At 65.5% G+C, this 14,648-nt stretch overlaps 3 protein-coding genes across 3 annotated transcripts; all 3 read right to left on the bottom strand.

Annotated features, from left to right (window-relative positions):
* Window positions 1–1,011: 1,011 nt before the first annotated feature.
* Window positions 1,012–6,143, bottom strand: LOC136006522 (zinc finger and BTB domain-containing protein 39-like). The gene is made up of 2 exons (XM_065664553.1): window positions 6,048–6,143; window positions 1,012–5,020 (listed from the first exon to the last, which is right to left on the bottom strand). Exon 2 carries the CDS (start codon window positions 4,927–4,929, stop codon window positions 2,809–2,811), a length of 2,121 nt encoding a protein of 706 aa, XP_065520625.1. The 5' UTR covers window positions 4,930–5,020; window positions 6,048–6,143; the 3' UTR covers window positions 1,012–2,808.
* Window positions 6,144–6,537: 394 nt separating this feature from the next.
* LOC136006520 (tachykinin-3-like) lies at window positions 6,538–7,170 on the bottom strand. The gene is made up of 4 exons (XM_065664551.1): window positions 7,072–7,170; window positions 6,868–6,964; window positions 6,744–6,773; window positions 6,538–6,647 (listed from the first exon to the last, which is right to left on the bottom strand). The coding sequence occupies exons 1-4, from the start codon at window positions 7,168–7,170 to the stop codon at window positions 6,538–6,540; spliced, it is 336 nt and encodes a 111-aa protein (XP_065520623.1).
* A 2,763-nt stretch (window positions 7,171–9,933) lies between these two features.
* Window positions 9,934–14,643, bottom strand: LOC136006525 (unconventional myosin-Ia-like; the record flags this gene model as incomplete). The annotated part of the gene is made up of 20 exons (XM_065664555.1): window positions 9,934–10,161; window positions 10,562–10,689; window positions 10,766–10,918; window positions 10,999–11,131; window positions 11,218–11,324; window positions 11,400–11,534; window positions 11,610–11,684; window positions 11,853–11,939; window positions 12,130–12,198; window positions 12,285–12,434; window positions 12,522–12,615; window positions 12,696–12,896; window positions 12,973–13,199; window positions 13,278–13,478; window positions 13,569–13,631; window positions 13,922–14,026; window positions 14,105–14,170; window positions 14,253–14,339; window positions 14,415–14,533; window positions 14,619–14,643. Coding segments are annotated over 20 exons (2,349 nt in total), but the record flags the coding sequence as incomplete, so codon positions are not given.
* Between the last annotated feature and the right edge of the window lie 5 nt (window positions 14,644–14,648).

Genomic DNA, 14,648 nt, shown 5'->3' with positions numbered 1-14,648 from the left:
TCCAGGCGAGGTAGGTAAGTGTCATCCCGCAGGAGCACTGGAGCTCCCAGTCTGGAGCTGGGTCTGGGGACCCCACTGGGGTCCGCATCCGTTCCCCACATCCCCTCCGTCGATGGGACTCGCCGAAACCTGGGATGCTCCACATGGGAACGGTGCCTTCTAGGACAGGAAGGAATCCGAGCCGCAAGCGCCCTCCCTGGCCCCACCACCAAACCCAGCCCCTGCTGCCCTGGCCCTGCGTGCAGAGCCCGGCTCGCTTTGCCCCGCAGTGGTTCAGTGTCAAAGCTTCTATTTGGTTTATGTGCACAAAAGGCTTTTGCTTCACAGCTTCGTCTGCTCCAGGAGACGCCTTCACCCATCCCAAAGCTCATCCCGGCTTCCGGGATGCGCTCAGAGGCTCCCAAGGCTTTAAGGACCCCGAGCCTCCTGGTCCCCCCCTCACATCCTTCATAGCAACCGGCAGAGCAGAGCAGGTCGCATCCGTTCCTGTCTGCACCAGGACAAGGGAAGACACCGCAGAGGAGCCTCCATCGGCTCCTACCCCTTCCCAGAGCACCCCATGGCCTCCAAACGCCTTCCGACCCCCCCCCATCTTCACACCACAAAGCTAAAGATGCCTCCTCAGCCTATGGAGACATCGCAGCCCACGGCCCGGCACCACGAGACCGGCCTTTGGCAACCAAAGCTCTGGGTTTGGCAACAGCTTCAGTGCCTCCCCTCCGGACACAGGCTCCGGGGGCAGGATAAATCCATCCTTAAGCCAGCAGCCTCCAACTCTCTCTTGAACGCTCCCCATGGGATGTGCCTTGCAATGCCCAGGAGCCACCGGCGCCGCTCCCCCCTCGGCACACCCCCTCCTGCTTCCCACTACTTGTATTGCTCCGGAGCTTGTTTCACAGGCAGGGATGGGGCTAAAGGGGAGTTTGCTTTCCATGGGGAAGGCTGCAACAGCAGGAAAACAACCCCGGGCAGAACCGGTCCAGGACAGGGAAGGATGGGAAGGATGGGAAGGATGGGAAGGATGGAGGCTGCCGCTTCCCAAGGACAAGCATCGTCCCTTGCTCACCACGTGCGGGTAGGAGCATCCTCCACCACGCTCCCCGGAGGTAGGTCGGGACCACGAGTGTCACCACCCTCATTTTACAGATGAGGAAACTGAGGCAAAGAGGTGAAGGGGCTCGGCCAAGGCCACAGCACTGGGGGGGGGGGGGGGGGGCAATTCCAAGCTCTCACCACGCATCCAGCCCGTGCCGTTCCTTGTCCCTTCCAAGGGGAAAAGGGAGGGGGGGGGTGAGCTTCCAGGGTTTGCGATCAGCAGTTTCGTTTGGAACAGCGTCTGCAGGAGCACAGGAGCCGGGTTTGCTCCGGCTGGGGCCCGAAAGCCCGGAGTGCTTCCTGTTTGTGAGGTAGAACGAGGTACCGAAGGGCAGGCGGAGCTCGCGCTGCGGCCTGGGACATCCTGGGCTCCCTCCACCTCTGCGCCCCAGACGGATAACACGGGGGAAAAGGCAGCCCCAGCCCTTCCTGATGGAAGGCTCCAGCTCGGGGTCACGGCGGTGCTGCTGCTCTTGGAGCTGCTCTGCTGCAGCCCCCAGCCGGTGCCTGTGGAACTGATGGCCCCGTTCCGCACCCGGACGGACCGGGAACACGGGACACGGCCAGGATGCGCCCGGGATCCACGGCAGCAGAGAGACAAATGCTCGAAGGTACCTGCCTGCGGGTTAAGGCAACAGCTTCATCACAGCCTTGTCCGATGGGATCTGCGCCGCCGCTCCCTGGAGCTGCCAGCGCTGGGACGGGCATCAGCACCTTCGGCAGGTCGGTAGAAGGCAGAGGGGACCAAGTTCGGGTTGGAGACAAGGAGGAAGCTCTTCCCTCTGGGATACTTGCAACGGGATGCCCAGAGGAGCTGGGGCTGCCCCATCCCCGGCAGTGCTCAAGGCCAGGTTGGAGCAAGCTGCTCCAGTGGACGGGGGCCCCGCAAGCGGCAGGGGTCGGAGCTGGAGGAGCTCCGAGGTCCCTTCCAACCCAAAGCATTCCGTGGTTCTTTGACATCACACCTGGAGCCCCAACCTGCTCCCTCCCCTGCAGCGCTCCCTCTGCTGCTGCTGCCTCCTTCCCTCCACCCAGGGCTTCAGAGGGGGGGAATCACCCCTCCAGCTCCTCCTGCAGGGATGCGCTGGCCTGGGGATGGCCCTGGAGCCGCGGCCACCATCCCGGTGCCCTTCCCAGCAGGAATCCCTCCTCCCGGCGCGCGCACGCTCGCTCCGGTCCCCACGGCGGGGACCTCCGTGGTGCTGGGCCGTGGACTTCACCCCTCTCCTCGCCGCAGCAGCAGAACCCCAGCGATGCCCAGCATTGAGTCTATTTCCGCTTCTTTCTTCTCCTCTTCCCGGAGCCCAGCCCCATCCTGCTCTGGCTCCGTCCCTCTCTTACTGAGGTCAGGGTGTGAAAAGTCTTAGCAGCATCGGTTTGCGGACGAGCTCGAGCGGAGGGTGAAGCCTGGCCAAGAGGGCTACAAGGTCTCCAAAGGAAAGCATCTAGATTCCCAAACCTAGTGAGTAAACGCTAAAAACACAGGACTCGGGGGCCTCTACGGGACCAGAGGTAAGTAACCACGACGGACGGCCCGGAGCAGGGATGCGGCTCCCGGGCTGCTCACTCGGACAACGCCTGCCCTCACTAAAAAGGCCCAAAACCAAGAGAACAAAAGAGAGAAAAAAGGAGGCTTCCGTGTCCCGCGCACGGGACAAGCTCGGTGCCAGTTCCTCCGCAGCTCCTTCGCTGGCCCTGCCCTGCCTCACCCCATCAGCTATCGGCGTTCTTCTCCGCCTCTTTGGAATGGATGATGTACATGAAAGTCTGCTCGATGGTGAAGTCCGGGGGGAGGCTGCCTTTGTGCACCCCTATGTGCTTGCTCATGAGGTTGAGCGTGGAGCTGTAGTGCCCGCACACCGTGCAGCGGTACATGAGGGCCCCCGAGTGCGTCCGCAGGTGGCACTTGATGGTGGAGCGGCCGCGGAAGAACTTGTGGCACACTTTGCACTGGTAGGGCTTCTCGCCGGTGTGGATGCGCCGGTGGTAGTTGAACTCGCTGGTGTGGGCGAACCTCTTCCCGCACACCTTGCAGCTGTATTTGCTGTTGCCCGGCTGGTTGGGCAGCGCCAGGTCTTCGCTCAGGAACTCCTCCGGCCCCTTCCTCTTCTGCAGGCTCTGGTGCTGGAGGCGCTCCCCGAAAGCCGGGCGCAGGTCCAGGCTGCTCCCGCACTTGTGCTGGCTGACGTGGTAGCGATAGGCAGCTTCCAGCTTGAAGCTCTGCCCGCAGAAGTGGCACCGGAACAGAGCCTCCTCTGCGCTCTGGTGCACGACCAAATGCTTCTCCAGGAGGTGCCGATCCACGAAGCTGCTGGCACAAACGGAGCAGGAGAAGACCGAGATGCCCAAGTGGGCCAGGCCGTGCCACAGGAGGCTGCAGAGGCTGAGGTGCCTCTGGTCGCACACGCCGCACGTTTGGCTTTTCAAGTTCACGTGCTCCAGGATGTGGTTGCGGACGGAGTGGAAATCCTTGGCCAAAGGCTTCCCGCACGCAGCACAGGAGAGCTCCGAGGCCGGTCCGAACGCGGGGCCCTTGCTGGGGAGGGGGTCGCTGGGGTGGACGATGACGTTGTTGTCAAAGACCCCCTCCCGGCGGTGCAGGGTCAGCTGCCACTGCGTGAAGAACTTGGTCTCGCACATGTCGCAGGAGAAGAGGAAGATGCCGATGTGGGACAGGACGTGGGTGACCCTGGAGTTGCGGTCCTTGAAGTGGGTCTCGCAGACCTTGCAGTTGCCGGTGAGGAGGTCGACGTGGTCTCGGGCGTGCTGGCGGATGAGCTGGATGTTGGGCTCCAGGACCTTCTTGCACACTTGGCAGGGCATGGCCTTGCTGTCCCTGCTGTCGCTCTCAAAGGCCAGCTCCTCCTCGCTGTCGTCACTCAGCTCAATAACTTCTTCCGACGGGGCCAGCTCTTCACTGGCATCCTCGAAATGCAGCTCGTCCTCGGCCAAGTCCTCCAGTTGAAGCTCATCCATCTGCCCAAAGCCCTGCTCTTTGGAGGGGTCGCTGTTGCTGGGACACGAGTTGCTCCCCGTCGAGACATCCAGGGAAGGATCAGCGGTGAAGAAGCTGCCCTTGCTGTAGTCACCGTTGCTCTGCACCTTATACTGCTGGCAGGAGCTCGCGGCGCTCTGCACCACGATGCTCACGGGCTGGGCCACCATGCTCGTGGCAAGAGCAAACTGCCCTTGATCCGGTTCCTGTTCCGCCTTGGGAGGCTGCTGCGGGTGCATGACGGGAAGAGTCTGGCTGCTTTCACTCACTGTCGTCCTCTCATCCTCTCTGTAGCCGCCGGCCGCTTCCCCGTGCAAGGCGTAATTCCTTTCCGGGCCGAAATGCTCCCCCGTGCTCCGGATGTCACCCAAGGAATGGCTCTGCTCCGAGGAGGTGCTGCTCAGGGGCCCCGACCGCCCTTCGCTCATGGACAGGGAGGGCTGCTTCGTGATGGCGGAGCTCTCCAGGTCGGGGAAGGTGGAGTGACAAGCCTTCAGCAGGTCCTCCATGCCCAGCCTCTCGGCCACCTCGTAGATGACACCCACATTGATGAGGTCTGTGAAGAGCTCGGAGGTATACACGAAGCTGAGGATCTTCTCGAAGTTGGCCGGGGTGATGAAATCCACCACGTAGGTCCGGGCGGCATCCAGCCCCGTGTTCAGGAAGAGGTTCTGGAAGTAACCCGCAGCGCAAGCCAGGACGGCTTTGTGTGCAGCGAAGGAGCGGGTGCCCACCAGGATGGTAACGTCGCACATGGTCTCGGAGAGCCGGCACTTGTTGAGTTCCTTCAGCAGGTTGTTGGGGTGATTGGTGCTGTGCAGCTTGATCCTCATGCCCATCTTAGCTGCTTAAGAGTCCTTCTCCTGGGTCGGCTTCTTCTTCACGCATTCAGCAGCTGCGGGCATCCACAGACTGGCAGGGCAAGGGGCTCTAGAGAAAGGGAGACACGGGATGGCACCAAAGAACATCGCTGCCGTCACACCTCGGATCCCCCACCTTCCCGATGAGCAACGGAAGCAGCAGTGGAGCTACTTAGAGGGAGATGGACCAGAACCCATCGTGGGATGCTCTGGGGGCGAAGGGACAAAGCAAACCATCACTGGCCGTGCCAGCAACAGCCTCAGGTTCCCACTTCTGCCTGGGCATGGACAGAGGGCCCCAGCCCCAAGTGGTGCCTGTTCCATCCATTCAGGCTCTGCTCGCTGGTTGGCTTCACCTCCAGCCCCTTCATCCCCTTGCTCCGCATCCCCCCCGGACCCACGCAGCAGGTTTCCAGGTGGGAATCCTCCCCTCCACACCAGCTTCCCTGGCTCCCGGGGGACTCCTCCGCTGCGTGGCCCAGTTTGTGCAGCATCCCCAGGCTGCCCGCCCCATGGCACCGGCAATCCCCACCTGAGCTCCTCCTTCCACCTTTGTCCCCATCGCACTCACGGGGGGGCCCCCGGGCCACACGGGGCCACAGCGCCAGGGAGCTCCATCCCCAGCCCCGCACCTCTCCCTCCCTGCGACCCCACAAGCGGGACTTTGGGGTCCGGGCTTTATCCTGCGCTAAGAGGCAAAGAGGAGCCGAAGCCGGGCCGGCTCCCCCCGGTGATGGAGGCGAAGGAGGATGAGGATGGCCGAGGAAGGCTCCGCAGGGGAAACGCTGCACTTGGGCAGCGCGGGGGCATCCCCGGGTCGGGACGGAGCCGGGAAGGGCTGGGGGGGGGGGGGCCGGGAGCGGGCAGAGGAGCTCCGCTGCCCGCGGGGGTGTCCGGATAACCCCGGGAGAACGGGGGCAACGCGGAGGGCACCGGGGACCGCGGGAGGGGGGGAACGGGGGCCCCCGGGGATGCGGTGACCCACGAGGATGGGGGGGGGGGGGGGAGCAGAAGGGCCCCGAGGGGGGGGGTAACGGGAGGCCCGAGGGAGGGGGGGGGCCCCGCGGGGGCTGCGGCGGGGCCGGCGGGGTCCTTACCCGGCCGCTGCCCCGCACCATCCCGGCTCGGCTCACACAAAGGCGCCGACCCGCCCCGGGCCGCCGCCGGAGCCGCTTCCGTCCGCCCTGCGTGCGGCGGGGCCACAGCGCCCGCATGCGGCTTGGAGGACGCTGAGCGGGGCCGGGGCGGCCACGGGCTTCGGTTACCGGGGGTCACGGACGGGACCCGCAGCCCCATCCCCGTGGGTTCGTTCATCCCCCCCCCCCCTCCCACCACCACCACCTCCGTGGGTCCCAGCGCGGCGCAGCCAAGACACAGAGAGCGCCCGGCACGGGCACGGGTGTTTGTTCGTGGGCTCCGTACACCGGCTCCGCTCGGACACGGCTGCGTGGCCCCGACGGCTCCGTGAGCGGCGGCGCGACCGGGACACCGCGACACGGCCGGGGCCCGCACCGGGACACAGGGCACGGCCCCGTCCACGCCGTCGTATCCCACCCCCCCTCGCCCCATCCCCGGCTCTGCCCGCGGTCACGCCGGGGAGCACCGCGGGCACCGGCCGCCGCTGTCCCCCCCCGCCGGCCGCCCGGGCTCCGCCGCCCGCTTCCCCATGAGCCCCACGAAGAAGTCGTGCATGTCCCCTGCGGAGAGAGCCGCCGTCAGCGCCGCGGGGCCCGGCTGCGCCGCCGCCACCGGCACCGGCACCGGCACCGGCCCCGGCACCGGCCGGGACTTACGCTTCTGCAGAGCCGCGGGCGAGGGGGGACCTGCAAGAGACCGAAGCGGGTGAGAGCGGCCGGGAAGGACCGGAGGGACCGAGCCCCCCCCCACCCCCCCCGGCCCCCCCCCCCCGGCGCTCACCGGCGTCCTCCTCCCGCAGCAGCTGCAGCAGAGCGGCATAGACGGGCCCGGGGCTGCCGCGGGCTCTGCGGGGCACCGGCTCCGGGTCGGGGACCCCCTGCGGGAAGCGAAGCGGGTGAAGGGGAGGGGGGGGGGGAATGGAGGGGGAAGCGGAGTGGGGGAAACCGGGGTCCCCCCGCGGCTTCTTCCCCCCGACGGCGCTACCTGTGCGGGGCCCGGCGGGGCGGCGGCGGGGGGGCGGCGGGCGAGGGCGAGCGGCAGCGCCAGGGCGAGCAGCGCCGTCAGCACCGGGAGGGTCCTCATCGTCCGGGGGGGGGCCTGGGGGTGGCGGTCAGCGGCGGAGCGGAGGGGCCCGGGGGCCCCCCGAGCCAGCGCCCCCTCTGCGGGGCGGCCCGGGGAGAGTCCGGGACCGGGATAAGCGCTGAGAATGGGGGGGGGGGGGGGGGGGACGCGTCTGGGGGTGCCTCTCAGGGGTGCGGGAGCATCTTATGGGGGTGCATCACGGAGGGACACGGGGGGGGGGGGGTCCCGTACCCGCCCCTCGTGGCCGTGGTGCCCCCTTCGTGCACTCACAGCAGCCGGAACCATGCAAACGCCAGCTCGGGCTCAGTCGTGCACATTCACCTGGATGAGGGCACACTCGCGTGTCCCCTGGCACACACTGGCACATGCATTGGCACACACATTGGCACACACTGGCACGTGCATTGGCACACACTGGCACATGCATTGGCACACACTGGCACGTGCATTGGCACGCATTGGCACACACATTGGCACACACTGGCACACACATTGGCACACACTGGCACATGCATTGGCACACACTGGCACACGCATTGGTACACACTGGCACACACATTGGCACACATTGGCACACACATTGGCACACACTGGCACACGCATTGGCACACACTGGCACACACATTGGCACACATTGGCACACACATTGGCACACACTGGCACACGCATTGGTACACACTGGCACACACATTGGCACACATTGGCACACACATTGGCACACACTGGCACACGCATTGGCACACATTGGCACGTGCATTGGCACACATTGGCACACACACTGGCACACACTGGAACACGCATTGGCACACACTGGAACACGCATTGGCACACACTGGCACACACATTGGCACACATTGGCACACACTGGCACACACATTGGCACACGCATCTTTGCCAACCCAGCCCTCCCCAAGCCGAATTCAAGCAGCATCTTCACCCCCTATCTCCTCCCCGGTGCCTTCACCACCATCCTCCTCCTCCTCCCTTCCGCCCTCTCCCAGCTGGGTGAGGATGGGGCGCAGCAGCCCCCCCCAGGACCCCCGGGGCCGGGTGCCGCAGGGCACAGACCTGCTGAGCCCTCGGGTGCGGAGCCGGGGGCTGAGCAACCCTCGGTGCTTGCGGCTGCCGGGAGGTGAAGAACCGGGGTGCAGGCTTCGGTGCGGGGATAAATAGGGGGCTCTGCCCATGGCACGTCACGGGTGGGCGAGAGGAGAGCTGCCAATGGGGGCCGGGAGGGGGGTGGCACCCCCCAGCCTGCAGCTCCTCGCCCACACGGTGTCACCGGCAGCACCCGGTACCGGCACCGAGTCACGCTGTGACACGGCAGGGGCCAGCACCGGGCCCACGCAGCCCCCGGGCCCCTCCGTGTGCCGCAGGCACGGGGGGACGCGCTCCCCCCCGAGCACGATGGGGGCTGCCAGCACGTGTGGGGACGCGCACGGTGGGGACGTGGTGCCCGTGGCTTCGCAGCCGGGCTCCCGTAACACGCAGAGCCCCCAGACCCCTCGGTCCCCCACTTAGGCTCGATTCAGCCTCCTGGGAGCCCCGTTTTGGTCGCGCATCCTGACCCCCCCCTGCATCCCGCTCCTGTATCGTGAGCCCTCCATCCCTGCCCTGCCCTCATCATCCCTGTCCCAGGGAGCTGGGGCGGGGGGGGGGGGAAGCAGAGGGAAGGGGAATCCAGGCCAACAAGTGAAGCTGCCCCCATCAGCCCCAGCAACAGGCAGCCCCGTGGGCCGGTGGCCCAGCAGCGGTGGCTCACGCGGCAGCGCAGCCCAAGGCAGGGCAGCATCTGCAGTGCTGGGGACGTTAATTAAACGGGAGCCTGGCCAGAGCCGGCCTAATTAATGAATAACACCTCCTTGAGCGGTGCCAAGCGCGATGCGGCCGCCAAAGGCTGCGGTGCCCCCGGGCTTCTTTATGGCTTTCACCCCTCATCACGCACAAGCAGGAGGGTCCCTGCGCTGGGACGTGATGCAGCCCATGGTGGAAAGAGGAGGGGGAAGCCCTTAGAGCCAGGGCACATCCCTGCCGTCAAGTCCCCCCCGCACCGGGCACAAACACGTTCCCCTCCGCGTGCTGGCACGCGTTGCCACACATGTGTGTGGGTCCCCGTGTCGTCCCCCCCCGCCATCCCCATGCACGACACAGCACAGCGATGCTCCAGGGCCCACCGGGGAGCTGGTGCTGATGCTGATGTGATGGGGAGGTGGCAGCTCCCAAAGGTAACGCGGGTGACGTGTGGGGACAGGGAAAAAAACCCTCCCTGAGAGCACGATGAGTGCAGGAGAGAAAAGGCAGCGAGGGGAGGGGGGTGGCTGCCGTGTGGGGACCCCGCTCCGGGGGGGCTGCAGGACATGGGGGTGCAGCAGCGGCTCCTCTCAGCTCCCCAAATGCAGCAGCGAGGAGCCCCCTGCATGGAGACAAGGGGGGGGGGGTCCTGCAGCAGGGCTGGGGATGCTGAGCATGGGGGGGAGATGGGGATGGAGAGGCGAGGACCTCACGTGCCAGCCACCCGCGGCCACCCCGAAATTGCCTCTGCGGCAGAGCGAGCTGCTTCCACTTAATGGGAAAAGTGGCTGCAATTTGGGGCCTTTCCAATCACTGCCGAGCCGAGAGCCGGCCGCAATCAGGCGGCGGGGAAGGTGGGGGGGCCAGGGTGGGGGCTCCATCCTCTGCTCTGAACAACACCCCCCCATCTACACCACCGCGGGTGTCCCTGCTGCGCCGGTAAGAAGGGGGGGGGACACTGCGACACCGACACCACAGCATCCCTTTAATGGGGGTGCAGCATCTCCTGGGTGCAGGAGGAGGACACACAGGGGATGGGGGGGGGGTCCCTGCAGGGGTGAGGGAGGGGGTCCCCATCAGTGGACCAGCACCTCCATCCTGTGGCTGCCCCGCTTCTTGCAGACGGGGCCGTTGGTGCCTGCCTTTTCCGACTCCACCACGGTGATGGCCATGTCGCCCTTCTGGAGGCGGGTGGAGAACCTGGAGATGGGGGGGGATCATAAAGGGATGGGGGGGATCATAAAGGGATGGGGGGGATCATAAAGGAATGAGGGGGATCATAAAGGGATGGGGTGGATCATAAAGGAATGGGGGAGATCATAAAGGGATGGGGGAGATCATAAAGGAATGGGGGAGATCATAAAGGGATGGGGGGGATCATAAAGGGGTGGGGGGGATCATAAAGGGGTGGGAGGGTCATTAAAAGGATGCGGAAGATGCTGAGGAGGGAGAGAATAGGGTGAAGGGGGGACACCCCCGCTCAGCTGCTTTCATTACACCAACTGCTCATGGGCTGCAGCCAACCAGAACCATCCTGCTGACGCCCCACCCTGCCACACCCCCTTTAGCCACGCCCCCTTTAGCCCCTCCCTGGCCATACTGGTCCGTGATGTGCAGAGACAGGGCCTGGGCAGAGGTGTCCATGAGGGTCTGGTGCAGGCGGGTGACGAGCTCGATGAGGTGGTCACTGACAAGCAGGAAGTCGCCCTTGGCTGCCCCTGTGGAGGTCTGGGGGGGGGGGGGGGAAAGGTGGGTTCAGTTGCGCTGGGGACACCCCCCAAGGGATGCCCCATTCCCTGGGTACCTCTTTGAGGTGCAGCACCAAGAAGCCATCGGAGAAGCGGGTGACGGAGACGCTGCGGATGTCCCCCAGGCTCAGCACGGTCTTGGGCTGGGCGGCCTTGGTGTCAGCCAGGATGAGGTGCTCGGTGGTGAGCAGCAGCAGGCGCGGCACCGCCTGTGGGTACCGGGGATTGGGGGGGGGGGGTCAGCGCGGCCCCCGTGCTCCCTCCCGGTGCCGCAGGGATGGGGTCTCACCTTGCCGTTGGCTCTGTTCACCTTCCTCACGGTATCGGACATCACCAGCTTGTCCTTGGCCACAGCGTGGAGCTTCTGGTACTTGGGGTTCTGGGTCAGGTCCAGGTACTTGCCACGGAAGGGCTGCTGCAGGCTGGGGGGGGGCAGAGGCTGTGAGCACGGTGCTGCCCCATCACCCCCCCACCCTGCCAGCCCCCCCCCCCCCCCCCATCCCAGCACCTTTTGGGGTACAGCATCTTCTTGTCCTTGAAGAGCTCGCTCGCACAGAGCTTGGTCTGCAGCAAGGCCTTGCGCTGCGGAGGCAGCTCCTCCCAGTACTTCTTGCACTACCAAGGGGTGAAGGACGATGGCAATGACACGAGGTCCCAAAGGGAGCCCCGCTCCGTGTCCCCATCTCCCACCTTCCAGCGGTAGAAGATGCTCCTCAGCTCCTGGTTGGCATCGGCCAGGAACTTGTATGGCGCCGGGGGCCAGGTCCGGTCCATCACCGCCAGCGGTGGCAGGTTCCTGCTGAGCCCCATCAGGAACTTCTGGACCTGGGGGGGGCAGAAAGGGGTTGTGAGGGTCCCGTGGTAGGAGCAGGGGGGTTCCATGCCCCGAGCCCCACTCACCAGCCGCCGATAGATGAAGTTGGCTAAGCGGGTGCTGGCGTCAGCACGGAAATACCTCCTGTACGCCCTGCGGACCTGCAGAGACCCCCGTCAGTGATGGGGACATGGGGCATCATCACGGCAACCCCTACGGGATGCGGGTATCCCTCCCCTCCGTCCCCATTCGGTCCCCAGCGGAGAGAACAAGGGGGGCAGACAGACAGGCAGACAGGCAGACAGGACGGATGCAGCGGGGCGCGTTACCTGGTACCCTCTCCAGTAAGCGGCGATGGTGGTGGAGGCTGCGTGGCGATGCTGCTGCAGCTTCAGCTCCCGCAGGAGCCGGCGAGACTGTGGGGGGAGAGCCCGGGGGGCCCGGGGAGCGGGAGCACCAACACAGATAGGGAGCAAGAGAGAAGGAGGGAGAAGGATGGAAGACAGGGAGAGGAGATGAGTCTGGTCCCACCATGGGGTGCGTGGTGTTTCCCACCCCACTGCCTGCACTGGGAGACCTGGTGGCCTTGGGGTGCTCACCCCTTACCTTCCAGCCCCGCACGTAAGCCTGGATCATCAGCGCCGACCTCTTCATCTGCTTGTACCTGTTCTTTTGCTGCGGTGGGAGAGGTGGGGTGAGCCCGAGGGCCCTGTTTGGGGGTCAAGGACCAGCCCCCCCCCCTCCCTTTGCTTCATCCTCACCGCGTGGCCCCGGAACCAGGCGGAGAGGATGATCTGGCTCTTGCGCATCAGTTGGTACTGGGTCCGGCAGCGCCAGCCCCGGATCATCTTCTGGATGAGGGTAGCGAGCTGGACCACGCGCTCCTGGCGCCGCCGCTCCAGGTCGAAGAGCTGGGGGCAAGCAGGGCATTGAGCAGGGCCCCCCAGCGTGGCAATGGGGCCCATGGGGCTGGAGTCCCCCCGTGCCCCCAGACTCACGGTGCGTGGGGAGCGGATGAAGATCTTGGTGTGGCCAAACGCCAGCTCCTCGGGGGGAAACGCCAGCTCCTGCAGCAGAGCCTCAGCCCCTGCCCTGCACCGGAGGGACACGAGGCTGCTCGGAGCATCAGGGATGAGGGGGTCACTGTTCGCTGTCGCATCCATCCCCATTACCTGTCAGTACCGGTCCAGCGGGGCCAGGTCCGGGAGCCGAGCATCTTGTACCGCTCCAGGAAGGAGCCATAGAGCTGCCGGAAGGCATAGCCCGCGCGCCGCACCCGCACGTTCTCCATCAGCCCCAGGTACCGGACCTGCGCCAGCACCAGCTCCGGCGTGAAGAGCATCGCTGCTTTGGTCTCATTGGGTTTGATGCACCTGAGGAGGGCAGAGATGGGATGAGGGGGTCCCTGATGGTGCCAGAGCCTTGGTTCTCTCCCCATGGGGCTGGTACCTGATGTAGTTGGGGTTCTTGGAGTAGAGATTCTTCATGAGCATCGCCACCGAGGCCTTGAACTGAGAGCCTGCAGTGGGGGGCAGCTTAAGGGAGGCTTTCTGGGGGTCCCCCTCGGGGAAGAGGGAGCGCAGCAGCGGGTGCCGGGCAGCCCACATGGCCTGCGAGAGGTCACGGAACAGGAGGTCGTTGTTCTTCTCTATGAAGCCCGTCACGTTGTAGGTGACCTACAACAGGGAGCGGGGTCAGCGCCCGGCGGTGATGGATCCGTGTCTCTGCGCCCATTCCCAGCTCATCCCATGGACCTTGCCGGCGTAGTGATGGATGCGGAAGCATTGCGGCAGCAGGCTGGTGTCCATGATGCGCCGGGCGTTCTGGGTCTCCTTGCTCTCATAGTGCTTGTGGGTGGCGAAGAGGAGGTTCAGCTTGGTGAGGAAGGTGTCCTCGTTGACCACGCCGGGCCGCAGGCACTCCTCATCCAGCATGGCCAGGATCCCGCTCTTGCTCTGCACCGGGATGGATGGTGTCACCCAAAGCAATGTGATGGGGGGGAGCCAGGACCCCGAGCCAGGACCCCATCACTGGGCGCAACTCACGTGCTCGATCAAGTTGCAGATGATGCTGTTGTCAAAGAACTCCACCGGGGTCCACTGGATACCCTGGGAGCAGACAGGGATGCGCATGGACCCCCGGAGGCTGCCCCACAGACACCCCCCCAGCTGATGTGGGGCAGGAACCGGATGTCCGGCCATGGGGACAGGGATCCCGAATCCCTCCCTGCCTTCCTGCTATTGAATGTGCTCCCGGCAGGGAGCGGGGCGAGGGAGCGATGTGCTCCGGAGACGGCTCCGGCACTTCCCCATCGCTGGGGGGCCGAGGCTCTATGGGGCCATCCTCTGGCACAGGCAGAGGGGCCGCATCCTGCCCAGCCAGCGTGCGCTGGGGGTACCTCTCGGACGTATTCCTCCTGCTCCTCCTTCAGGGTCAGCAGGATGAAGATCTGCTGCAGCTTCTCATTGCAGTAGTTGATGATGAACTGCTCAAAGCCATTGTCCTATGAAAGAGGGGTCCTGCTTGGTCATGCCCATACCCACGGCGCTGCAGAATGGGGCTGGGGGGACCCTGCACTCACCTGGAAGATCTCAAAGCCGTAGATATCCAGGACGCCCATCACCTTCCTCTGCTTGCCCGGCTTCACCTGGGGATACAGCGGGGTGCTGAGGGGGCCCAGGGCCCCATCCAGGATGGGGGAGCCGGTGCCTGTCCCCCTGGGCACTCACCTGGATGCTGGTGTTGATGCGGGTCACCAGCCAGTCGAATAGGCGGCTGTAGATGTTCTTGGCCAGCGCATCCCGGCCGTAGTATCCCTATGGAGAGGATGAAGCGGGGGTCCCTGTGGCTGCTCCTGGGGGCGCTGGGTGCTGCAATGGGGGGGCACTCACTTGGGGGACGCTGAGCGTGGTGAGCACCGTCTCATCCCGCGCCTTCACCGTGCGGGAGCACAGCGCCTGCTCCAGCGTGCCGGGGTCCAGCCCGATGAGCTCGCCGATCTCCTGCAGCTCTGTGCATAGGGATGCGGCGATGAGAGGGGTGCGGAGCAGGGGGGCGAGAGGGGGTCCCCACACCGGTCCCATCGCCATCCCTACCCTGCGGCTCAGCGATGCTGCACGCCTCCA

Source organism: Lathamus discolor, unplaced genomic scaffold (assembly GCF_037157495.1).
Source record: "Lathamus discolor isolate bLatDis1 unplaced genomic scaffold, bLatDis1.hap1 Scaffold_258, whole genome shotgun sequence".
Classification (NCBI taxonomy): domain Eukaryota; kingdom Metazoa; phylum Chordata; class Aves; order Psittaciformes; family Psittacidae; genus Lathamus; species Lathamus discolor.
Note: the sequence above shows the minus strand (reverse complement) of the source record. Positions and strands in the feature narration are given on the sequence as shown.

Bases quoted from the DNA above. Each gene is read 5' to 3' on its own strand.
- LOC136006520 (XM_065664551.1), bottom strand. From the start codon at position 7,170: ATGAGGACCCTCCCGGTGCTGACGGCGCTGCTCGCCCTGGCGCTGCCG. The intron at 6,965-7,071 runs GTAGCGCCGTCG...CGCTTCCCGCAG, and splicing joins CCCCGCCGGGCCCCGCACAG to GGGGTCCCCGACCCGGAGCC. The intron at 6,648-6,743 runs GTAAGTCCCGGC...CTCTCTCCGCAG, and splicing joins GCCCGCGGCTCTGCAGAAGC to GGGACATGCACGACTTCTTC.
- LOC136006522 (XM_065664553.1), bottom strand. From the start codon at position 4,929: ATGGGCATGAGGATCAAGCTGCACAGCACCAATCACCCCAACAACCTG.